The sequence below is a fragment of the Lissotriton helveticus genome, chromosome 2_1 (assembly GCF_964261635.1).
Source record: "Lissotriton helveticus chromosome 2_1, aLisHel1.1, whole genome shotgun sequence".
In the NCBI taxonomy this organism is placed as follows: domain Eukaryota; kingdom Metazoa; phylum Chordata; class Amphibia; order Caudata; family Salamandridae; genus Lissotriton; species Lissotriton helveticus.
In genome coordinates this window covers 540409228-540436269 of record NC_136059.1, presented here as the reverse complement: position 1 = coordinate 540436269, position 27042 = coordinate 540409228, and the positions used below count along the sequence as shown (strand labels likewise).

The 27042-nt window shown below is 45.4% G+C and overlaps 1 protein-coding gene across 2 annotated transcripts in view; it reads right to left on the bottom strand.

Annotated features, from left to right (window-relative positions):
* The window catches only part of HOMER1 (homer scaffold protein 1), a 618990-nt gene that overhangs the window by 418080 nt on the left and 173868 nt on the right, over positions 1-27042 (bottom strand). The window contains exons 1-2 of one of the 2 annotated variants that reach the window (XM_078675205.1): positions 21799-21931; positions 21307-21463 (exon numbers count right to left, since the gene is read on the bottom strand). In XM_078675205.1, coding sequence (XP_078531331.1) covers positions 21307-21463; positions 21799-21800 — 159 coding nt within the window. In that variant the 5' untranslated portion in view covers positions 21801-21931. Of the gene's footprint in view, positions 1-21306; positions 21464-21798; positions 21932-27042 lie in introns of those variants that run through there. The other variant, XM_078675203.1, reaches the window with a different exon arrangement.

Below are 27042 nucleotides of genomic sequence, written 5' to 3'. Positions count from 1 at the left end.
TTCCTCCAGCCACTGCCAAGCATCCTCTGGGTTGGTGAAGAAGATTGACTTATCCTTGTAGAGTACCTTGAGCTTCGCAGGGAAAAGGAGCATGTAGGAGAGATTCAAGGTTCGTAGTTTCGCCTTCACTGCATCAAAAGAGCGGCGTTGTTTCTGCACCTTCTGACTATAGTCCGGGAATATCATTATGGTCGTGTTTTCCAGTCGGATCTCAACTAGTTTCCTGGCCTCCCTCAAGATCAGGTCCCTATCTGCGAAATTGAGAAAGCGCGCAATGACTGGTCTAGGTCTCGCACCTTCAGGTGGTTTTGCCAGGAGGGCCCTATGCGCTCTCTCGATGACGAAACAGGGGGAGAACTGCGCCGTAGAGAAAGTCTCCGTCAGCCAGGTGTGTAGAAATGAGGTCATACTCATCCCGTCAATTCCTTGCCTAAAACCTACAAAGCGAAGGTTGTTGCGTCTCGCCCTGTTTTCGGCATCGTCCACTTTCCACATCAGTTGGCGATGGGATGCTTGCAGCTCTGCCATGTCTTTCCTCGGGGTGGATATCGAGTCCTCGTTCTCTCCTATCCTCACTTCGGTCGCCGTCACCCTGTCCAATAATTTACGGAAGTCTTGTCGGAGCAGTATCACCTCGGAGCCCACTTCCCCGATTTTTACCTCCAAGGCCGCTCTAGACTCCTGAATATCGGTCCTGGACGCCTGAATAGCTTCCATTAGCAAGTCTGTATCAGTTCGTGTCCCGGAGGTCGCAGGGAGGGTCTCCATAACTTGTCTTGGCGCGGCGAAGCTGTCCATGGGACCCTGTTTCGGTGGTTTGAGAGGTGGGTCCCTCTTCCCCATGGCTGGCAGTGTCCCTGAGCTTCTCTCCCGCAGCAACCAGCGAGTCCCGGCCTCTTCGGCGCCCTGGCCCGGGTCCAAGGCGAGAGGAGGGGGGGAAAAGGGGGGGCGGCTGACCGTGCGATCTTCCTAAGCAAGAGGGACACTGGTATGACTCGCACCGCAACCCCCCACACGGCCCGTGTTGTGTCTTCCTCCACTTTGTAGACTGGGGGACAGATATCTGATTCGTTTAACTCGCACCGCAGCCCCCAATATGGCTCGTAGTGAGTCATCCCCCACTCTACAGGCTGCGGGCCGGTAATCAACACTTTTGCCTTCTTGGAAGCAGGTGCTCTCCTCCTCCGCCGCTCAGGGCCGCCACCCAGGCGCACTTTGCCCACGGGGGAGGGGGGGGAACGCAGTGTTGCAGAAACTCTCCAGCCCTGGCCTCTGGGCCGGGGCGACACCTCCAGGGGAGCCGCGCGTCCCCCAAATGCGGAACGATCCGCTTTGGCCCGATCGGGATACTCCACACCAGGCCTCGCATGCAGTAGGGCCAGGGGGCCGCCATGTTGGTACAGTGTGCCGGTTGCTACCGGGGGAGAGAGGGGGGGGGCACCTCGATGTCTCGGAGGCGCCTACCTCCTCTCCCCACACCTTCAGTCAGGCTGCCGTCCGGAGCTCTCCCGCTCCCTCCTCAGATGGTATCCGGCCTCTAGCGACGGGTCCCCCGGGTCAGCTCACCAGCCCCTCGCCTCTCTGCCCGCCATCTTGGTGTAGGTTGGCTGGACTCCGAGGTGTCACAAACTCCCCCGCTGGGCTCCCGTACTCACTGTTTTGCCCCCCGAGAGGGTGGTTCCATCGGTAAACGGCTTCCCCAGGTCTTCATGGGCTCATCGGCTAGATCTCAGCCCATCGGTGGAGCCCGGACGCCACGGCCGCCATATTGTCGGTAGAGTCGTTCTCGCCGCTTCCCCGTCTGGTCAATTTTCGCCGATATTCAGACGGCTTTGCTGCAGGTAGGGTCTCACCGCTTGCTCCGGGGGTGTTGCGGTTCCCGTTTTTCAGGTTTTTGAGTGCTCTGGGGTCTCATTTATGTCGGATTAAGTGGCAGCACGCCGGGAGCTCCGGAGAGGCACTTCCTATCCGGCCATGCTGTTGGCCACGCCCCCCCAGTCTGGAACAATACTTGACCTCCTTATATCCCCCTATTCAAAAGTGGTTACGCCAACAAGCCAACCTTACCCTTGAGACAGCGGTGGAGATTGCCAGTGCTTATAGCAGAGCCCAAGACCTACAGAAAGGAAGGGACGACTTCCCTGGAAGAGCAGGAGGACAAATACCTCATCGACCTCCCCGTCCCCCAGTGGTCAAGAAACCAGAGTCAGTATCCATCGTGCCCATCTTTAGAGCCCCGATGGGACCACAGTGTTTCCAATGTGGAGGTATAGGACACATAGCACGGTTTTGTCCAGAGAAAGAAGAGCCAATGGAAATCGGTGTAGCTCGGAACTATTATTGTTCTTCATTAGAAATAAAACAACCGACCTATCATTGCACTATCTCAGTGAATGGTCAACCGGTAACTACACTGGCCGACACAGGATGCCTACATAGTGTGGTACGCCCACAAGACCTAGGCCCTAATATTGGTCCCATTGATGGAGCAGTCGATTTAAGCTGTGTACATGGGGATACTAAACCCTACCCTACCGCTCAAGTAAAGATACAACACGCTGGTGATACCGGAACCACCCTGACTGTTGGTCTGATACATAGGTTGCCCAAACAAGCTATTCTTGGGAATGACTATCCCAAGTTGTCACAGCAGTTAAAGGACAAACCTAACCAAGCGGATGAATGGTGGGCCAATGCCCCATTTGCACAGGAAGATGAAAAAGAATGGCCAACTGCCAAAGCATGAAAAAGCAAAAGACAAAGGAGGGCGGAGAAGAACCGGAATCAAGTAGCACTGCCTGTGTTCCAGGATGAAAATCTGACAGAGGTTTTCATGCAGCCCAACAAGAAGATCCCGTCCTACAGGAAGCATGGAGCCAAGCATTAAAAGAGGAAGATCCCCAGCATGTAGGTCCTTATTTCTTTACGAAGAATGGTTTGTTATACCGGAAGGGAAATCCCACTCAAAAAGCTCAACTGTTGATTCCGGGTCCCTTTAGAGAGAAAGTATTGTATCTAGCCCACAGCCACCTCCTTGGGGGACATTTTGGGGCTGAGAAAACCAAGAAACAGATCTTCGAACTCTTCTATTGGCCGGGTATATACCAACAGGTTAAAAGATACTGTAGGGAGTGCCCAGTTTGTCATACCATCCACCTCGAGCCCCCCCTTCAACCACTTCCCATTATTGATGAGCCTTTTCAGAGAGTAGGGATGGACATAATAGAACCTCTGTTGCCCTCTCGTAGCGGGTGTCAATATGTGCTCGTTATGGTGGATTACGCTACGAGGTTTCCAGAGGCCATACCTCTACGAAGGCCAGATGCATTCAATATCGCTAAAGCCATGATCATGGTCTTTTCTAGAGTAGGTTTTCCAAAAGAAATCCTGACTGACCAAGGGACACCCTTTGTGTCTAGGTTAATGAAACAGGTCTGTACCCAGTTAGGAGTTAAACAAATTCGTACCTCGGCTTATCATCCTCAGAAGGATGGATTAGTCGAACGGTACAACGCTACCATAAAAACCACGCTAAAAAAACTCCTAGCTTTAGAGTCCAGAAAGTGGGAAGACATGTACCGCTGGCTCTATTCGCTATTAGGTGCAAGGAACAGAAACGCACAGGGTATTCTCCGTTTGAATTGTTGTACGGTCATAAACCACGTACATTGTTAGAAATGGCACAAGAAAGATGGGAAACCGAACCACATGACTCCAAGCCCATTACGGAATATGTGTCAAATCTGCGTACACACTTAGGACAAATAAGGACCATTGTCAAAAACAACCTGGAAGGGGCACAAGAGGCCCAAAAGAAACAGTATGGTAAAGGGGCAAAAGAAAGGTATTTTTCAAAGTAGGAGAATCAGTACTGCTTATGATGTCCTCTTCAGACCACAAGCTGTTAGGACAATGGCAGAGTCCATATACTATAATCGATCGGGTTACTCCTGTGACCTATCGCCTTGAATTAGATCCGGTCAGACATGCATCCCAGGTATATCACGTTAACTTACTAAAAAAATGGGAAGGCCCTGTTCCAACCACTGTGAACATGGCCCGAATATCATCGACCCCATTCGATCAATGTGTAGACCCTGAGTTACCTGAGTCTCTACGAAAAAACCTATCACAGGTTTTAAGACCTCTACAAGACACCTTTTCCACCACCCCTGGTGGAACAACATTTATTGAACATGCGAGAAAGACTTCCCCCGGGAAGCGGGTAAGACTCCGACCGTATCGCATTCCCAAAGCTCGTAGGCAAACCATACGGGAAGAGATCCAGAAGATGTTACAGATGGACATCATAGAGCCCTCTATAAGCGAGTGGAATTCGCCAATAGTCTTGGTTCCTAAACCGGACGGGTCGGTACGCTTTTGCATCGACTTCAGGGAAGTCAATAAGATATCAGAATTTGACACCTACCCCCTTCCGCGGCTTGATGAAATGGTGGAAAGAATAGGACAAGCCAAATACATTAGTACCCTCGATTTATGTAAGGGGTACTGGCAAATTCCCCTAAGAACCGAAGATAGAGAAAAAACAGCATTTTCTACTCCTGATGGGCTATACCAGTTTAAGGTTTTACCTTTTGGCTTGCATGGATCTCCGGCTACTTTCCAGAGAGCTATGAATATCATCTTACAGCCACATGAGAAATATGCTGGTGCCTATATTGACGACATAGTCATATATAGCGAGACCTGGGAACAACATCTATGTCATCTTACCAATGTAGTCCAGGCTCTAGGACAATACAGCTTAAGGATAAATCCAGCTAAAAGCCATCTAGCAGCCCAAACTGTTAAGTACTTGGGTTATTTGTATGGGGACGGAGTAATCAGACCACAGGCTTCTAAACTAACAGCCATATCACAAATTCCTTTACCCAGTACTAAAAAGGACTCACGAGCATTTCTGGGTTTACTTGGTTATTATCGTAGATTCATTCCACAGTTTTCCCAGATGGCAGCCCCTTTAACAGACTTGCTCCTGAAAAATTGTAAGACAGAAGAGCTTCTCAAATTCCCTTCCTTAGAGATAGTACAAGCTTTTGAAGCCCTGAAACACTCACTGACATCCTACTCCGTGTTAACCAGTTCTGACTATTCCCTTCCCTTTGTCCTGCAGACCGATGCTTCGGATCAGGGATTAGGGGCGGTATTATCACAAGAAACCCCTCAGGGGAGAAACCCATATTGTACATCAGTCGCAAGTTGTTTCCCCGTGAGGAAAATTATGCCACTAAAGAAAAGGAGGTACAAAAGGGGGTGGTGATGGATGGAGCATCTGAACCAATCAAACACTCGCACCCAGTCAAAAGATCTGGGTTTGATCCATCACCGTTCTTTAGCCCACTCTGCCACCCCAGTTCAAACATGGCTATATGCAAATCAGTCTGACCCTGTGCCTCATGGGAACAGTCCAGCCCGAACTGCCAAGCCATGCCTTCCCTGGACCGGAAACAAGCTTCCCAGGACCGGTTTCTGGCATTACAGCCGTCTTCAAACCCGGCTTGCTTGAATCCAGTGGCAAAGTGAGCAAGGGATTCACGTCTGAGCATACCCTGCCACACTTATGGCGGCCAAAGCGGTACAAAAGGGGGTGGTGATGGACGGAGCATCTGAACCAATCAAACACTCACACCCAGTCAAAAGATCTGGGTTTGATCTATCACTGTTCTTTAGCCCAATCTGCCACCCCAGTTCAGACATGGCTATATGCAAATCAGTCTGACCCTGTGCCTCATGGGAACAGTCCAGCCCGAACTACCAAACCATGCCTTCCCTGGACCGGAAACAAGCTTCCGAGGACCGGTTTCTGTTATTTCAGCCGTCTTCAGCCCGGCTTGCTTGAATCCAGTGGCAAAGTGAGCAAGGGACTCACGTCTGAGCATACCCTGCCAACTTATGGCGGACAAAGTGGCACAAAAGGGGGTGGTGATGGACGGAGCATCTGAACCAATCAAACACTCACACCCAGTCAACAGATCTGGGTTTAATCCATCACCGTTCTTTAGCCCACTCTGCCACCCCAGTTCAGACATGGCCATATGCAAATCAGTCTGACCCTGTGCCTCATGGGAACAGTCCAGCCCGAACTACCAAGCCATGCCTTCCCTGGACCGGAAACTAGCTTCCGAGGACCGGTTTCTGGCATTTCAGCCGTCTTCAGCCCGGCTTGCTTGAATCCAGTGGCAAAGTGAGCAAGGGACTCACGTCTGAGCATACCCTGCCAACTTATGGCGGACAAAGTGCATCTAATAAAACCCAGCCTTAATCTTGTTAAGAGCAATCTGTCCCAGGTATGATCCACTGCTTCAGGATATGGCTCGAGGGCTGGTGTGGTTTGGAGCTTCACGTGCTCCATAACAGTAGGTTTTAATAGTTTGGTTTCTTTCCTCTGGCACAGCCTTTAAGCTTTAAAAGTTTTCTTTACCCATGCCACATTGGTTTTGGTCAGGGAAGCAGAGCTGAAAAAAGGCGACGGCCTACCCAAGGTCACTAATTCAGACCTAATGTATTTTATCCAGGGGACAGTTATTTCACGGTCACACAAAAGGCAGTCTAGGATAATCTCCCTATTGAATGAGATGAGAGATTTGTCAAGACCGTGCACCACAGGTCAAGAGGGGCCATTTGATAATATTCTCTACGTACTTAGTGCCCAGCTCGTGATGGACAATGGAGGTTGAACAGGCAGGTGGAACTCCCAGGATTCACCTAAAATCCCTATTGTGTTGGCCCCCTGCATGGGCTTAATTTTGGAGTATCCCCAAATACCAGCCCCACAGTTGTGGATAGGCAGGCATTTGCTCCTGTAAACCACCAGCAGAGGGGCCACATGTAATTATCCAATACGGGAGGTTAAGTTATAGCTACAACCAGTTGCACTCACAAATCGTTGATGTGCCTTGGTAGTCGGGCCCCCAATTCTCCCTGGCATCAGAAACAATGCCAGATATAAAAAATCCTGCGTAGAAATCCCCAGATGGCCTTTCATATATATGTTACACTTGTTGTGGTGCCTGGGTCAGCAGGCCCTGGTAAATGTCTTAGTCTGATTAGTGGCAAGGCCGAGTGACCCCATGAAAGTGACAAACTCCTGGAGCAGCATATTAAGGTCATTAAATGTTTTAGCGAATAAAACTGCATCATCGCATGCAATAACACAAGGACCTTTGCCTTGCTGATGAGGGGTACATCATAAGTTACCTTTGAGAGTGCTGCACTTAAACTGTTAATATGCAGGCAAAATAAAATTGAGGCCAGGGTGCAGCCCTGGCGCAGCCCCTTCCAATGCTAAAAAATATCAGTGTGTTCACCCGCTGGGCCAAACCTTTCTGAGGCTGATAGACCAAAGTGTAGAGCTCGCAAGAACTCAACTAGCCTTCATCCATCCCCAGATTAATTAATATCTCCCCCAAATTTGATCTTACCGCGCTGCCGAAGGCGCAGGACAGATCCATGAAGGTCAGGCAGATGGAGCCCTGCTTAGTAATGGTATAATTGCTGATAAGTAAGTGCAGGTTCAAACATTGCTCCACCAAGCCAAGCTCCTCACCAAATCCATGCTGGACCTCCAACAGCGTGTCCGACATCCTGGCCCATGTTAAAAGACGCTCAAGGACAACTCTCCCTGCAATCTTCATGGTTGAGCCCAGCAATGATATTGGCAGGTAGCAGGGATCACCTTTTTTTTAAATGGGGACTATAATGGCAGTATGCCAAGAGGCTGGAAGACCCTGTCCGTCGAAAGCTTTAATGCAATTACACAGCAAAGGGGTCCTCAACCTAATGTTGTTGATCACCGCCCAAAAGGCCACAGTGTCTTTCAGTTCGCATGCCGACAACCAGTTCCCCCAAGATTCATTTTAAATCTCCTTGGACCTATGTTGCTGTGCCAACTTATAAGCTGCTCTGAGCTATTGATTTTACACGTATCCTTTGGCTTCTCCCTCAATGCCTTACGTAGGTTTGCCAAGGCCTTCCTACAAGATTCATCAAACCATTTGGCCTCATGTTTCCCTGGTCTGTTTGGCTTAATGAGAAAACTGATTACTAACTGTCCCAACAGGGCAAATTGATGGACCAAACTCAGATATTCATCATAAGTTGTGAGACAGTTGAAAACCGTATTGAGATAATTGACACACAGATGAGTCATGAGGGCATTTAGATAAGCATTTCCCCATGCCAACCGGAGACCCTGTGTCTTGACAGCTAAGGAGGATGAGGCCACACCCTTCACACCGCTACCTCCCATCTAAGTACATACACTGACACTCAGAGGGCTATGATAGCTATAGGGGAAACAACCTTTATAACGACTCATTCACCACGAAGGGCCTGAACCACGACACCTTAACAACGACTGAACCTGAATCACGAGTCTTAACCACTAATGCATTTAAAAACTACCTCTGGAAAACTCTCGGCTCCGTGCACCCTCCCACCCCGCACGTATATCCTGGTGCTTATCCTGAGCAGTGTCTGCTAATTTGAGTAGGTGACGGGAAGCATTCACTTACCGTCTGCTTCTGAGGTTCCTCCGTGCAGTAGACCCGAAGAACTGTCCCCGACTGTTTGGCGGCCCTCGAGGTATCGAGACCGGGATCTCGAGTGAGGAGAGTGCCCGGCCGGAAACGAACCGCCAACGGCCTCTGGTTCCGCTGGGAAGCCGGTCGGAGAGATCCTGAGATCCGCGAGCCGAAAGAGATGAGATCCACCCACTCCCCATAGTGGGTTGCCCAGCGGAAGGTGTGATATAGCTGAGCCGGAGAGAAATTCGTGATGCCCAGCTCCCCTTCGGTGAGATAACCGGTCATGTCCATGGCCCACCCCGGGAGCCTGTGGGTGGCTCCCGAGGAGCTACGGGGGCTGGTTTAGCCTTTTGGTGCCTCTCCTTTCTGTCGCCTGCCCCCACTGTTGAGATCCCGCTGTGAGTCCTGCAGTGTCCGGGTGTCGGGCCCGTTCCCGTGGTGAGGTGGAGGGCAGAGAAACCGAAACGGCTGAGATGGCGTATGATGCCCTCCTGCGTGCCCCTCACCCGGGCAGGGAAGCCAGTGCACGAGAGAATCCAGGGGTTTGGCAACATGAGAAAACACCCACTCCCAGAGATGTCCTGGCTGCATTAACAACTCTGCAGACTACCCTGCTCCGGGAGGCCGAGACTTGGGGAAAAGGATGGCCGCCATTGTTGTTCCGCCATTTTGTGACGGCACGGATCGCTCTCATGGAGGCGCCGCTGTGTCTGCCTTTGATACATTGACGTGTTCCCCGGATGAATCTGCACTCGTGGAGACGAGGATGGCTTTGGTTCATGAGCTGGCTGTGGCTACACCGGTTACATATGTGATTGTCTCCTTGGGGCCTATCTCTAAACTGCGAGTGGGGGAACGGCGTCGGTCCGTGGTTTGGACGGCCCCGGCGTGGTTTCAGCGCTTCCCGCTTCGTGTGATTCCTTTTTCTAGGATGGCGGGACTGTATGCTGACTTGAGACTCTTGGCGATGTTGATATTGTCGCGGTCCGTCTCCCGCCGTGCATCATTGGTGAGACTCCGGTGGCTTGTGCCCTATGGAACGGCGGCACTGCCAGGTCCTCCCGGTGCACTCGGACCTTTTGTGCTACTTTGTATCCTGCCTGAGGACTGGTTCAACGTTGATACTATCGACAGAAGAGGCCAGGGGTGACTTTGTTTGGGACATGGAGGGACTCATAGATGGTTTATGGTGATTTGAGGGGCGCTTCGCGGAGCTGTGATTGCTTGCGTTATACGGGACTGCTGTTATTTGTATTTTTCAACCGATGCTGTTTAGATGTTTTTTGCATGCGGAGGTGGGAGGGACCGGGACACTTGTTTGAGGGCCCTCCTCCTGCGTATTTTCTCCTTCTTTTTCTCTTTTTCTTCTCTGTATTTCGGGTCTCTTATTTAGGGCGACAGGCACGCTGCTGGGGGGGGTAGGCCGTAGCCTTCTGCAGGGGTGCAGGGTTGGGGGTTGGGGGATGGGTGTGTTGTTTTGTTTTCCCTTTTTTGTCTCTATGGCCCTTTGCCCTTTCCTTTTTCGATGTCGTCGTCCTCATGTCTCCCATAGTGTGTTTTGCCTTGAGGGGTGGGACTAGTCCGCCATGATTGCTTAGTGCTTATTGCATCTCTCCTTACCCTGCTGCCCCTTCCCCGTCTTTCTCAATCTATGTATATCGCTGGCGTAATTTCTTGCTTTTAATTAGCTGTGCTAGGGATGTCTATGATTGTGCGACATTGAGTCTATTTTATTTTTTGTTATTGTAAAATGAACCGTCTCTGATCCTTGTTATTGCGTGGTAATTTCAATGTATGACATATCCTGGATGTTAATCAGCCTTCGACCCCCGGACCACTGTATCTTGTATGCTATATTGCCACTTTTTCCTGATTTGCGTAGCGGCCGGCCGGATTGGTTGTAGGCCTGTGGTTGTATTTCTATGCTGAAACAATAAAGGTTCTTAAAAAAAAAAAAAAAAAAAAAAAAAAAACTACCTCTGGCCAGTAGATGGCACTCGAGGATTGTATATGAAAGATGTATTACTATTGAGATAAAAGTATATTATATATATATATATATATATATATATATATATATATATATATATATATATATATATATATATATATATATTCACTGAAAAAACCATAGGTTTCAGGAGTTATATAGTTCGGAATTAGTTTTTAAAAAACCTTTGAAATTCATTCAAAAAACTATAAGTTTTAGTGGCGCTATTTAGCTGGACATTTTACTCATACAAAACCAATGAAATTGCTCCTATATAGTTAGTTGTACTAACTATATTTCGCGCACCCGCAATCCACTGCTGATGATGTCACATATTAGATCATTCATGACATGGTCAGTGACATCACTGATGACATCTCAAATGACATCACTGATGACATCATCCAGTGAATGTGGTTTGCTTCGTTATTTAAATATGCATTATATATATAGCAATTTACATTGAAGAATGAGTGGATATATATAAATAAATATTTGGATGGAGGATTTAGTAGCAGTGTAATTGACTGTTTACTTGACCAATTTATAATGTCTCACTAAATATAATGGATAGTGACTAAACTGTGTGAATATCTGTATCACTTTGTCAGTTGTTGGGTAAACTGATTCTACAGTTGGTTACTAGCTATGTGAAAGTCTATATTAGTTATTGATTAGTTAACTGAGTATTTGTATGGGAGTGTGGAAGTGTGTGTGGTTCGGTGGGGGGTGTGTGACTGTCCAAAGATGTGTGAATAGTTGATTCAGTAGATATATGAAGTTAAAACTACATGTTCTAACAGTTTGGGTGAGGGAATCTCTTTATGGGTGTGGTGATGAGCAAATATATTTCTCAAAGGTACAGGTCCAACAAACTAGAAAAATAAAAGGCAGTGTATGTGTCAGTTGTTGTATATAAATAAGTATACATAAGACACAATGATTGTGTGAGTGACTGTATGGATAACTATACTTGTAATAATGATTTTATAATTCACTAAGTATGACTTACTATCTAAATGAATAGAAGAAGTGGTGTTTGTATAAGTGTTTTGCTAAGTAAATATGTAAGTATGATCCATTGTTTGCATAAGTGAGTAGGATGACTTCATATGTGAATAGGATGCGTGCAGTTGTTTAATGTCGATATAGATGTATAAGTATTTTTGATAGTGTTCTATTGTTCATTGACAGCATGTATGAGTGAATCCATAGGTAAGTGATTAGATGTGTGTATACAACTATGAATCACTGAGTGGATTTTTAGATACTTGTATTGCTGTGACAATGGATTTAAATATGATACTCTGTATTTTACAAACAGTGATGAAAAATTGTAATAGTGTATGAAAAGGTGTATGTGATTGTCACGTGGATGATGTCATCAGTAATGTCATCAGTGACGTCATTTGAGATGTCATCAGTGATGTCACTGACCATGTCATGAATGATCTAATATGTGACATCATCAGCAGTGGATTGCGGGTGCGCGAAATATAGTTAGTACAACTAACTATTTAGGAGCAATTTCATTGGTTTTGTATGAGTAAAATGTCCAGCTAACTATAACACCACTAAAACTTATAGTTTTTTAAGTGAATTTCAAAGGTTTTTTAAAAACTAATTCCTAACTATATAACTCCTGAAACCTATGGTTTTTGCAGTGAATTTCAAAGGTTTTTTTAAATGCTAATCCCTAACTATATAAGGCCTGAAACCTATGGTTTTTGCAGTGAATTTCAAAGGTTTTTTAAATGCTGATTCCTAACTATATAAGGCCTGAAACCTATGGTTTTTTCAGTGAATTTCAAAGGTTTTTTAAATGCTAATTCCTAACTATACAAGGCCTGAAACCTATGGTTTTTTCAGTGAATTTCAAAGGTTTTTTAAATGCTAATTCCTAACTATATAAGGCCTTAAACCTATGGTTTTTTCAGTGTTTTTAAAAAAAATGGTTAACTGGCTTATTAAGTGTATCTTAGTGAATACATATATTAGCGAGTAATGTTTAAATATTTAAATATATGCATGAGTGATGTAATATGTGACGTCATCAGCAGTGCATTGCAGACGTGCAAGTTATAGTGAGTCCAACTAACTATAACGTGGGAATTTCAATGGTTTTATGCGAGTAAAATTTCCAGCTAACTATAACTGGTGTGAAACCTATGGTTTTTTCAGTGAATTTCAAAGGTTTTTTAAATGCTAATTCCTAACTATAACTGGTGTGTAACCTATGGTTTTTTCAGTGAATATATATATATATATATATAAAATTTCTATGGCAAAATGAAACCCCTCATTTTGTTCCTTTTCAAATTAAATGTATTAAGTGTTACCACTTTATTCCGATCAAGATGACTTCAGGTGTGCCATACTTTTGTCATAAGTAAGACTGTTAGCGTTCTAGTTGTTCTTTAGAACACTCTGGGACATTCTGTCATTGGGCTATAGTTGGGCTACATCTGGCTCATATTTGGGCTACATTTGGGCTCTTTTGTCTCTGGTGGCCATCTTGGGAGACTGCATATCAGAATTTTTTTAATGAAATATAAGAGGATTTGAGAAGTCACTCAAAATGTGCCCTAATTTTTCTTTCTTCAGCACTAATCATAATTTCTATGGCAAAATGAACCCCCTCATTTTGTTCCTTTGCAAATTAAATGTTTTAAGTGTTAACACTTTATTCCAATCAAGATGACTTAAGGTGTGCCATACTTTTGTCATAAGTAAGACTGTTAGCGCTCTAGTTGTTCTTTAGAACACTCTGGGACATTCTGTCATTGGGCTATAGTTGGGCTACATCTGGCTGATATTTGGGCTACATTTGTTTTTTTTGTCTCTGGTGGCCATCTTTGGGCTACATTGGGCTACATTTGGGCTCTAACATATATATAGCCCAATGTAGCCCAATATATATTTTTTCAAAGTTAATTTTCGTAAAAACCACTTGAGCACATATCATGAGACATAGCAAAGGCACATCGGGCTACCAGTCCCTACACTTTTGCCAAGTTTGGTGGAAAACCATTCAGCCGTTCGGGCTAAAAGTGAGTCCAACCGCCCTATGGAAATTAACATGGGGAAAACACGTTTTGGGACCCCCCTTTTATCTCGGCCCCCGCTTGACGAATCCCCCCCAAACTTTCAGGGAAGGTTCGGAGCGCCGCGAGGCAAAGTTAAGGAAAATTTCAGGAAGATTCCTCAACCGGCGCCAAAGTTATTCCCAATAGAATGTTGCGATTTCCCTATGGAAAACAATCCTAACTATATATACCTACTGGCTATCGCCAGTAGGTAATATATATATTTGTTGTTAAAACTTTAGTGGTTTAGACTAAGTAGTAGCTAAGGAGTAGTTGTTTAGACTGTAGTCGTTCAAGTGGTAGTTATTCCATCATACAACCATTTGGAACGTAGCAGGCATGGAACACATTCAAAGAGCAAACAGCTTGGGGTGAATAACAAAGAGTTCACAGTACCTTGAACTGCAAAACCAAGAGAGTAGGCCTAGCTTCCTCTGGGCTCTTACGGGTGCAGACGGGCCTGCTATTGGCCCAGTCTTCGCTCAGGTCATCCCACAATGCGGGAGTGATCGCGGTCTCAAAAGTCATCTGCCTGTTGATAAATGGTTGAACACAGCTCCTGCCGCTGTGAAAACAAATCTCCAGTGGCGGATCCTCCATGGGGGCGTTTGGGCGCCGCCCCACTGCTTTCTCGCCGTACGAGAAGGCAGAAACAAATAGTAGAGAACTAACATTTGTTTCGGCCTTCTCGCATGGCGAGAAAGCAGAAGTTCCTGGTTGAGAGAGTGGGCGGCGTTACTCGAGGGCAGGGGGGAGTGGCTTTCCCACTGTTGTTAATACTGTCTGTTTGGGCAGCCTGGGAGGCTGTCCAAACAGACAGTATTAACTGTATTAAGAATAGTGGGCAAGCCGCTCCCCCCTGCCCTCGAGTAACACCTCCCACTCTCCCTGCTCTCTGTATGCTACAGCATACAGAGAGAAATGATGTGGTTGGGGCAGCCGGCCGAACCAATCACAGCGCTGTGCTGTGGTGGAGGGGAGGGAGGCTGCCTGCAGACTTCCTGCGTGGCGACGAGCACGACTCGGAATTCAAAAGAACAGGACGGCGGGAGTCGGGATTCTGGAGAGTCTCGGAGTCGGAACTTGAAGGTGGGAAGAAGGTAAGTTTGACTTTTATTTATTTTATTTATCCCGCTTCCCCCCCACCCGTAATGCCGGCCGCGACTGATTGTAAGTGTGTTTTGCACTTTGAAATTCACATGGTGCAATTTTGACTCGCAGTCACAAATTAATATTTTGGAGTAAAAAGCCCGTCTGGGGGGAGACGTCATCCCATGGACTCCTGGTTCTCATCAACACAACTCCACAGCTCTCTGCGGCTTCACCATACACACGCCGAGTTTACTTTCGTTATCTTTGTTGGAAGCCTGAATGCCTCTGCACATGTTCAGGAGAAGAGGGACACTTGTATTTCTGGAGGTGCTGCATGGTTTGTTTGACAAGGAGGGTGTCTCTTGCCACTCATGTGCTGTCAAACTGTGCAGGCAGCAGCAGTGCACACCAGCTTGTCTATACTGCCAGTGCCAAGGCATTTGCACTGCTCGCTGTTGATGTGTGAGACGGGAGTTTGCCCTGCTGCTGCGGGTGAGGCAGTGGATGTACGAGAGAAAGAATCTTTGGGTCAGCAGGCTTTTACATTTGTCGAACACAGTACAGTCACCTTGGAGTAATAAACCCCTGGGATAATTCGATTTGGTGCCTGGATCTACTTGTTTAAACACGCAAGGGTGTCTGAAATCTGACATGCCATGGGGATATACCACCTCAATCAGTAAATTAGCAGGGGTGTCGTGGAGGAAAATGTATCCATACACCTGGTTGGTTTGAGCACTTCTCATTTTGTTTAAGTAACTCCGTAGGTTTGTAGCTCGCTCATGCATCTCACAGTTCTTAGCACCAGCAACCTAACAAGTTGTTTATTATTGCTTGAAAATGCACCATATGCAGTCACTGACCATATGTCCACTCGATTTTCAATTTTTTCAAGGGGGGGGGGGGGTTCGGGCACGCGGCTACGCCCCGCGACTTTCAAATGTCACCAGCCGCCACTGCAAATCTCCCAGTGATGCGGCTTTCTCTGCTGGCTTTTATCCACGCTATTTGGCTGATAACTGCCTGGGAAATGATATGATTTGGGAGTCTATCTGGGATAGCTATAAATGTGTTCCAAAATCAGTGATTTTCCTTTTGACAAGCAGTACCCCAAAGTCTGTACCAAATTTGCCATTGAAATGGTGCAATTCCTCAGTTAAATATTTAGGCACATTGATCAAAAGCTTTCCTTATCTATGGCTGATTGCATAGCATTTTGAAAAATTATAATCTTTCCTCAATTTCTCATTACCAACCTCTTTTTTTCAACGCAGCTCTCATTGCTGGTGCTACTGGTCTCAGAGGACAAACAACCAAAATTAAGATGGGAAATACTGACTTTGCCATATAAACAGGGAGGGTTTGCAGCCCCGGGCATGAAGTTATACTATCATATTACAGAAGCGCACTAAGCTTTTTATTAGTACCATCAACTACCATAACTGGTACATCTTGCAGTAAAAACGGGCAACACGGGCTCGAATCACTTGAGCACTGTAACGTGCTAATCTCCACATAGATCATCAGAAATACATACAACGATTGTACTGCACTTGTTTGGTATGATTTAATTTGCAGAAAGGGCCTGGAACCGATATATTCGCCCTCTATACCATTACAAAAACACCCTTTACTGCCCAAATCAAACCAAAAGAAATGGTCCAGCTAAATAAACAACACATCTCAATGTGGGGCGACTTATACCAAGAGGGTATGCTCACAAATCTAAATTACTCTACAATATCCTCTGACTGTACACCACTAGACATATTTTTATATAATTGCTTATGGGTTACATTCAGAATGATCACGACCTGCTTCCCGCAGGAACCACCAACTTTGTACTGAATGTCCTCCCACTGCTTAAAGATAATCCAGCTAAGGCAGATTTACTTTGGCTTGTTGAAAACACAAAACTATTGCTGGTTACATCTTTTTTCAATACATTTTCCCCAGAATCCATTATTGCTGTTTCACCTGTTGGTACACTTCAAGTATAAAAAGAACCTCCTGATCTTCATAAACACCATTCCGATTGCAGCAATAACATTAACACCCAAGAGGTAAACTCTTTTCTTTCAATCAGAACCCTCGTAAATGTGTTGTCCATTAATTAACTTTAGTGTTGCAGGTTTCTCCTTGGACATCTGTGCGTCCCCTCTGCACCTAGCTCCATGTTAAAACAAGAATATCCCGTGGCTTTCCTATTTGCACCCTGTTGAAACTTCCAGGCACCACTCACATCTACCGCTCCAGACACAGTGTAGTATGGCTCAAGTCACTATACACATTCCTTGCACAGATCAAACTTGGCCTCATTGCAGCCAGGTCTGATCTCAAATGTTTCAATCCCTCACTGATCGGCCGACCTCATCCCCCCCACCCCTACCCCCTTCCTGGTGTCTATCACCTCAGGATTCAGCCTCTGTAACCTCCTAGTGCACTGTCAGTGCAAAGTCCTGTCCTTTGAGTTATAGAGCACCAATAACTCTGTGCACTTTCAGAAAAAAACTCCCAAAAACACCTGCACCGACTAAGAGCAGTTCATATCTCCAACAACACCAACTGATAATTCATCAGTAACTTTTTCCCACTCAAGTACTGCAAGGACTTATCAGAACACGCTTCAATTAATCATTAACATGTCTGCGTCACATTCCATCCTATCCCCTACCTGCTTCATTTGATATATGCAACCGTGTTGTACTGCTCCATCTGCTGCTAGTTATGTGCTGTGTTCCTATGTAAAGAATGTGGACTCAAAAGCTTGAGCATATTTTTTCAAAATGTACTGTACGCCTCTTAACTAAATGTACTTTTCCCTAGTTTCTCTAATAACGTACTTATATTATGTTACTGTATACACTAACATAGAATCTCACACACTATTGCATTGTTTTTAACATGTGTTCCCTTTTCATAGTAACAGTGTGTCACCACCTGAATTTGTCTAATGGTATATGACCACTTCGTAACAACGATTTGATATGTAGTGAGCCACTATTGTGTAGAGCATTGTCCAACGTGTGGGATTTAGAAGCATTACTTCGAAACCAACCAAAGGAAAAATAAATACAATACAGTGAACTGTGGCCCAGGCTACCATCAGAAATTGTCCATTCACAATGCACCGACCATCTGTTCAGTAAAGAGGCAAAGCGTCCGCCAATAGAAGCTCATGCGACAGCAGCACAGGGGAATAATGCTGGCCATACATTGCTCAAACAAGTGTTGATCATCAAACACCATATCTAAAAGTTGGAGTCAGTACATTCACCAAGAAGCTAATTTACCTCACCCAAAGAGGTCTCCAGAAAACATTTGAAGCCATTGCAATCTCCACCACCATCTAGCATATCTATAGACGTATGCACAGTCTGCTTTGCAGCAATCATGCTATCTTTCAACACACCTTGGAAAGGATTTGAGACATATACTTCTGCAGATTGTAAACAGCCAAAGATACCATCTCCCTCAAAGCGAGTGACTACATGTCCACAAAACAATTGGTATTATATCACCTAAATGTCAGGCTTCCTATTACAAAAACATTTTGCCAAATGAATGGAGCTGAGCCAACAGGAAAGTAAGATCAGATGAGAAAATATATTTTTCTTTGCTTTCTAGTATCAAACAGCAACACAGCTGCTATTGTCTGAGACTTCTCCCACACTATTTTACAGTATCAGCTAAAACTGCCTAAATGGCAAATATTACTCAGATGTTGTCCAAATGTTGAAAGTAGTTAACTTCCGCAGTATCTACCTGAATGTTGAACATTTCAGAAGCCTTCCTTTATGGAAAAATTAAAAGTACATTTTCTGCAACTAAGTACACTTTTGGAACGAAGTACTCTCATTTAGGTGACGTAGGGTTGTCACTTGTCTTTTTAAATCTAACAATAGGTCCAAACCTGAGTCTTTTGGTAGAAGTAAATTCATTATTGTCCTCTGACCATCATCATCATTCATGTAGCAGTATTACAACTCTACCACATCAGACCCAAATTAATCTTCAAATATTTTAAAAGAACCTTTAGTGGTTACCTTCCTCATCAAAGCAATCTCGTTCTCCTCAAGATAACATACGGCCTTCTTCCAGGCTGCCTCAAAGTGATACCAGTCTTCAAACGTCTGAATGATTCTACTTCCCAGTGCCATAAACAGGGTCAAGAGTGAGACCTCTACCAGCATCACCTTCTTTAACTTCTTACCAATGATTCCAAACAAGTTGGGGAAGGAAACCATACGAAGGCTAGGTCGAAGTCATCAGTAATGTATTAAGGTGGGTTGACATCAACGGTATTGCTTCAACCCCAACAGCTACATGGTACTGGTGCTTGACCACAATAATCCAGTGGAGGACCTGAATATGCTCTGTGACTCCAACCGGTGAATGGAAAACGGTTGGCATCAGATAGCCCAGCTCTCACTCAGCTGCTTGATGATCCTTCCATAGCCACCAAAGACACTTGCTAATAGTGTCTACATTAAAGATATGCAGCTGACATTTGCCACAGGGTAGAAGCCATATAATCAGCAGGAAACAAATGGCTCTAATCAAGCTCCAGAGGAATCACTCTAAACTGATTTAGATTTCTGAGACTGCAAAAGATCTGCAGTGGGGTCTGATGAACTTCAATTGGGTCAGTTATAGACCCTTCTCCCCTTCCCCACCCGGAGCGAGAGTGACAAATGCACCACTTTTAGGTTGGGGAGGCCATCTGGGAGAGGGGGTGATCAGAGGACTCTGGTTTCTTGCAGGCTCCCTTTCATGTCGGTCCGAACATTACACTGCCAACAGTTTCCACCCCACCGTAACCTTTTAATGAGGAAGAGAGACGTCACTGTTTAAACCCAGAGAGAGCTATCTCTTTCTACAGCAATTGCACCAAAGAGCACCAGGTGGATGATCAGCTCTTCATTGGGCTCACTGGAGCAAAAAAGGGCAATGTGGTGCAGAAACGGACCGTCTCTTGATGGATTGTACTCTGTATCTAGATGTGCTATGCATTAGCTAAAAAGCAGCCTCCTGGGGGCTTGCGGGCCCATTCCACCAGGCACAAGGCCACTACTACTACTACTACTACTACATTAGTGATTAGGGTACCTGTCTTGGACATTTGCCAAGCTGCCACATAGACATCACCCCACATGTTCACAAAGCACTACTGCTTGGACAGTCAGGTCTGTTGAGACAGGCATTTCACTCGTTCAGTCCTCCAGGACTTTTTGGTTTGAGCTAGCTTGCAGACCCACGTCCCGGGAAGTACTGCTTTGGTATTTACTGTGAGGTGAGTAATCTGCGATTAGTAGTCTTATCAGAAGAACATGCTAGTTACCTTTGATAACATATTAGCACTGTAATGCCAGTGCGCCGGAGTATGGGCACCGCAACGTCACATCCGCCTCAGATGACGTGGACGTGGAGCCAACTGGCATTACCTACAGGAGTGCACAGATATTTTGCTTAACATTTTCCAGATCCTGTCTTACACCTGGGGAGTATTCTAAGGTGAGGAATATGCAGTTAGAAGTCTCGATCAGAAATTACAAAATTAGGGAAAACTGTTTTTGTAATACTTTGTATTGAATCTGTACCATTATAAATCTAAGCGACTTGGAGTGCTGGTAAGGAAGGGTGCTGCTTCAAAGTTTTATGAACCAATCTGGTGCCTGGGAAAGGGGTTCATTAATACATTTGCTGATATGAGTATCCATTTGAATGAAGCCAGTCCAACTAGAAAAATAACTATGATAATACAAATGGATCGTTCTGTTTTACCATACTACCTAACCTAAGTATTGCAACCGAGCCAGACAAGTCATTGCATTCTACTGATGCTATCCTACCAACTTCTAGTATCCGACCCTTAATAAAGCATCTTCTTCTCCCATATGTACGAAAGCATGAATAAAGGTCGGCTAAAGTCGCTTCAAGAAGACCTCTTCGGTGATGTGTAAAACTCTGTAGGTGAACACATTATAAAACTTCACTTTAACTTCAAACTGTGAGAAGCAGAGCCTTTCAACGTGAACTGGAGCAGTTTCCTGTTTAAAACAGGTGGCTTACAGTGGGTGGATCACCACTTCCGTGTTTTTGCAAAATACAAAACCGTCTGTAATTGGGGGAGAGACTTGGCTTTATTTCCACATAATTTGTTTCTGACAGGGCAGTGATATTTTTGAGTACAGATTTCCTTTTACTGTGCTAGTACATCTTTTATAAACAACCATGCCAACTTTAACAACTGAAAATATCGCTAGAAATTCTTGAAAACGACATGAAAATATTCTAACGCTCTCAAGATGTACAACAATGGAAAAGCAACATGTCTGATAACGCAGAAGGCAACAAACACTTCGTTATCAAAAGCTCCAACATGAATATTACTTTAAAAAAAACATTCTCAAGTGAGTTCAACAGAGAGAAAGAAAAATCTAAACATATGCATGTATATGATTTTACATGTGAACAGACAGGACTTCAATGATTTCAGACATGCGGAGATGTATCATTCCCATGTGTGTTCAGAGACCTCTTTGTTCAATTGAATTATCTGCCATATAAGGGTCAGGCTGGGCGGGCCTACCTTCGATCCGTCCAGACTAATGATCCTATAGACAGTCCTTGTGCTATCGTAGAAGTAGGATACAGTAACTGCATGCTTGCTGGTGGGGACCCAGTTCTTCTTGGTGTTCGGGTCAATCTGGAAGACATGAGCGCGGGTGCTGTAAATGGGTTGCTCCCTATAGGAAAGAAAGTAGAAAGAAGTGTTGGCTCTCCTTTGTATCAGTAGAAAATCAGGCAAAATTAACCACATTTGAAACATACAATTCATCTCTCCGGGTAACATCCACCACGTTTTATAAATGAGTTGTCTGAACGGTCAAAAGGTCAGAAAAAGGTCATTTCCCTAAATATAGAAACATCACAGTAATATGCTACATAACGCCAGCTTGAATGCGTCTTCCGTGACGTCACGTGGTCTATTATCGGGAATACACGTATAATCTCGTCACTGGCTGCAAACGACAGAAGCATTTAAACACAGTCTGCCCTGTGGCAGATGTATCGTACTTACATGATTAGACCTCACTGAACGCACCGCAGAGCTCACAACATCGTAGTTTCTGTGCCCTCATGGGTTGTCGGGAGTCTCACACCAGCGGCAGTTTGCTCGCGCTACGTCGCTAGCATGGAATGTATCTAAAAATACTTGACTTTGCTTGTCTGTGGGCACTCGCAGTTTTAAGATAGCCCTCAGTGTGTCACATCATTGCTCCTGCTCACGAACAGCCTAAACTGCAAATGAAGAGCTCGACAATTTGTCGTTTTATTCTAAACTCTGTGCAAAATCAAATCCCAAACAATGAGGGCAATTACTTTCTAAAAGGTTACGGATTACCAGAGCAATACAGCGGAAATGAATACTACTTGAAGCCGTAATTTACTGTTTGTGTAACTCTTGTTAACAACCTTCCAAAATAAAAGGGCAGGAGGGCTTTTTGTAATTGTTCTTTATTCGAGTTTTCACCAGCAACAACTGCAGAAACGTTATATCCATGCATCGCTAAGACGAACGGTTAGTAACTTTCAAACAGATACAAATCAAGATTGATCACGTCTTATCATCCCCCGTCTTATGGGAGGCAGCTCTCGAACAATAGTCCAAAAGTAAACGTTTAACTACTATGACAACTAATGTCTACGACATGCAGCATAACCCTTGTTCCACCCCCTCGCCAAGAGGCCATATAATATTCCACGTGTGCTTTATATTCTCAACAACTTTCCACTACAGAGAGTCCATGTATTGCACCTTTATCTGGCGTTGGTATGCGGTGTTTCATCCCTGCATCCCCTCCCCTCACCCCTCCGCCTCAACAATTACAAAGGACCTGACCCACAAAGGCACTAGTTCACTCTTTTTCAGTATTCACAAACTACGATTGAATAGTACATTTACAACCGTGGCGATTCGGCAGTTGGGGCAGAGAACTCTGCACACACTAAGATAAGCCTGCCTCATTCTGCGTGCCTTGGAGACACATGGAGGAGGCAGAACTCTGTTCGTTTGCTCTGGGGTTACATGAGGCAGTTTGTAAGGTTGTTTTTACTGAAAGATGGTTTTAAATCCGAGGGGTTCTTAATATTGTCTTGTGTTGGGCTATAGATGTCGCCTGAAGAGAAAAAGAATAACCTCGCATCAAGCATTCTGGCTTTCAACTTTGAAATTAACCTATATTTAATATGAACAGCAGAATATGCTTCAATTTCACCTGTGTAAATGTATAATCTATTCAACTGTTTTGACAAATCTTCACCTCATGCCCCTTCTATACCCTCTTTGAGTATCCTCTCTATTCAAGTATTGTGTCACTATTGTAAAGAGAAGTAGCTTCTCTGGGGCTGTTACTTTGTAAAGCACATCAACACACATTGTAGGTAGAGGAGACCTAAATAAATTAATGACATACGTAGTAGTGCCTGTATGAATCCTTAGACCCTATGTACAGCTCATACACATGATCTGTTCAAAACAGCAAAAAATGCCTTATTTTTACTAATAGAAGACACATAAGCACTTCGTTTTAGACTCGTCTGAATATATTGGCATGTGCAAAACGTGATTTGAACATGTCAACGTCACTAAAGAACTAGCCATCACATTGGGAGGGGAATGTTAATGCACAATAAAAGATGAGCAATTTGAAAGAAGTCAAAGATCAGTAGAACCACCAATTGAAGGGCTCCAAACAAAAACTCATAGCTGAGTAAATGAAATAAAAAGTCTGTGCAAGTTTTTCCCAGATCTGGTTTCCCTTCACACCTTGCTCTTCCCACACCCTGCCACTAGATTACATTTCACATTTTCCTTTAAACTTCTGTTTCAGGTGAGGTGATACTTTTCCCTGAACCCAACCTCCGTCTTCCCACTGCTTTTTTCCATCCCACATTCCTACCTCCTCCTCTGGTTCATCTGGAGGAACACATCCATACTTCTACCATTAAACTATGACTAAAATGATTCCCGCCATCGGAAGCTATTGGTAAATCTGGGTTGTAGGGTGGAAATAAGGGACATTGTCCAGAAATGGGGTTCCGGCATTCCCCCTAGGCACCAGGACTGGGACTTCGGAATGGAATATTATAGAATTATGGAAAAGGAACTCTACAAAGGAAGCGGGTGCCAGAGGAAATTTGATAAACTATGGGGAGAATGGGACGCAGATGTGGGTTGAGAGAGGGGCAGAGATGGGTACAAAAGTCCATATGTAGGCAGGGAGCGTGGAGATCACTTGATCAAGCAGCCTTTATAAGGATTCAGGACCATGGGAGGAACAGTGAGGGAGTGTAGACAGGAGGTGATGAGGTGAACATTGATTCTGTGGTTATACAGAGCTCGGACGATCGGGGTGTTCAAGGGATGTTGAGATTTGTGTGTTAATGTACTTGTAATGCAGAAAAATATAAATGCTTTAAAAAAATGATTACAATGTGTATATTGTCTCATTCCTTTTGGCTCTTCGTTTTTCCCATTTCTTATTTTTTTTTTTAAAGAGGACGGCAACCATACCTCACTATACTCATTAATTCTTTGCCTACCCTGTCTTCCTCTACATTTATTTCTTACTTCTTTTTTTCTGCTTTCATTGTACAGCTGTTACCCAGGTATTATTTACTATTGGATCAACAATTAAGCTTTAAGTTAAATACAGGAAACTAATAATACAGGGCCAGATTAGGATGGCAGGCGTATTCAAGTCTGGCCGCCACCCTAATGGATATGGGGACCGCTCGACTTAGTGTTGGGGGTCCCAATGGCCATATTACAATGCGACCACCACGGTGGCAGTTGTACTGGACGTTTTTCATTGTAGCGGGTGCTGCTGGCTGCAGCTACCGCCGTAATAGAGAAAAATTATGTTTTACATATCCCTGTACTACGTCACAGGCACCATGTGGTGCCTGTCACTGGGTACAGGAATATGTAGGGGGGGGGGGCACCATAGGTGCCCCACCACCTCCCAAAGGAAATGAGCCAGGGATGAAGGGGTGCCCGCTTCGGTCCTCCAATGTCCATCCCACCAGCCTTTCCATGGCAGGGGAACCGCCATGGAAAGGCTTGCGGGTAAGGACCATCCTAATCCCTACGGCAGTGCCTGGCAGGCATTGGCACCATTGTAGGGATCGGAGTGCCCTCCGAAGGCCTGACGGGCTCCTTGAGCCTGTGGTATCCGTGGTGGTCAGTCTTTCCGACGCCACCCCTCTGCCTGCCATCCAAATGTGGCGGGTGGTAAAGCTGCTCAGGATGACGGAGAGACCGCCACGGCTCCTCGCCATCCTAATTCAGAAAAAGAAGAGACACCAGGATGCAAGGAAATGCAATGAATAGAGTTTGCTGTATTGTGAGACAAAGATTAGATTCCCAGGAATACCACAGAGGAGAAATACAAAATACTTAAATTAAAGGGTGGTTCAAGTTCTATAGCAGAGCCACACAGAAGGACATGAAACTACTCAAGGAAGATCCGCTCTAAGTTTGTCATGAGAACAACTAGATGACCTCAGAGACTAATCCCTTAAGACAAAGATGTTCTCTCACCTGCACAGACAGAAGTTGCAACCTCCAGAAGACAATAAGAAATGTAAACTTGTTTAACAAGGGTGTGGAATTTTATAAAAATGTGTACTTGTCCAAGGAACTGGATGCTTTATAAATCAACTTGTATTGTAAAAAATATCCACTTATCCTTTTTGGTGCTATACAGCGAGGTGATAACGCTCCTGATTTAGGATGCTTGACAACAGCCTGTCTGATTATGCTGGGGCTCATATCATATCAGGGTTTGGATTCTTGCAATGCTCTGATTTTGCCACCTTTACACAAATCTACCGGTAGAGTTTGAAGCAGATAGAACGAGATAGTTCGGGGGTCAGAATGCCCTGCAAGGCAGTGCATTCTAAACCTTACATGTTTAAGGGCAGTTACCAACTACTCTCCATTCTCTTTTAATTTTACATTTGTTTTATTGATTTCAATAGCACTAAGGTATACGACATTGCATGGAGTACATGACAGGTAAATACAGCCATCCGGCAAAGAGTTCTGCGATGTACAGCTATTTCTCATACGAGTGGTTGCAGGTAATGAGTCCGTGGTACAGTGCCGGGAGTTGAAACACTTCATAAGGCGTAAGGAAGAAATCATGTTTAGAAAACCCCCCAACGTTAGCCCCGGCCCACCCCCCAATTCCCCTTCCCGCCCCCACCCCACCCAGTGTGCCGAACAAAAGGGACATATATAGTCATAGGTCTGTGTTGGTCGGTGTCTTTAGCCAGGTGAAGCAGTAGGATCCTTCACGGGTTCAGTGAGGCGAAGAATGCACAGGTATTTGGGGCACGTGATCTCATTAAATTCTTTGGAAAGAAGGGAGAGTAGTGGAAGCCACAGTTTCTGAAAAGCAGCAGTGGAATGCGGGAGCGTGGCGTGGATGCGCTCCATGCCTAGGACAAACCAGATTTTGTGTAGCCAACCTGTGTGTGAGGGTCTGGTGGCGGAGCCCCACAGGGACAGGATGTGTTGTGTAGCGGCTTGCATGGCGATACCCATCTGGCGGCCTCTCTGGGATTTTAGGGGAAAAGTGAGGGCGTTGGGCAGGCCTAGAAGTGCGTATGCTGGGAACCTGGGAATTTCTGTGTCGAATGTGGAGTCGATCTCGTCCAAAACGGACTGCCAGTAGTCCTGGACCTCGCTGCACTCCCAGAGGAGGTGTGTCAGGGTGCCCTGTTCTCCACACCCACTCCAACACAGCGCGCTGCGCGCGGGATTACCCTTGTGGAGCCGGACTGGTGTAAGGTGCCAATATAGTGCTAGTTTCGTTGCTGCTTCTCTAGAGGCCGTGTTGCGTGTGGTATGGGCAGCCCTGCAGTATATTGATTGCCATTCCTGTGGCGAGAGGGCCCTCCCTAGTTCTGCCTCCCATCTCCTCTGGCCCGCTGATTTGTCTTGGGGGGAAGTTGGAGTAAGCATTTTGTAGAGGTCTGTAATGAGATGTTTGTCAGATTCTTTTGTCACCAGCCACTTCTCAAAGACAGACATGGGTCTGCCAACTAGAGGTGCGACGTCTGTGTGTGTGAGCCAGTGCCGGAGCTGGAAGTATTGAAATAGGTGCGGGGATACTACATCATAGCCCCGGGTAATGTCTGCAAGGGTGAGAAAGCCCTTCAGGTCGAAAAGATGACCCGCAGAGAAGTTACTGATAGTGCGCCATTGCGGGAAGGCCCCGGGGGCGTTACCCGGCGGAAATTCCGGGTTGTCCAA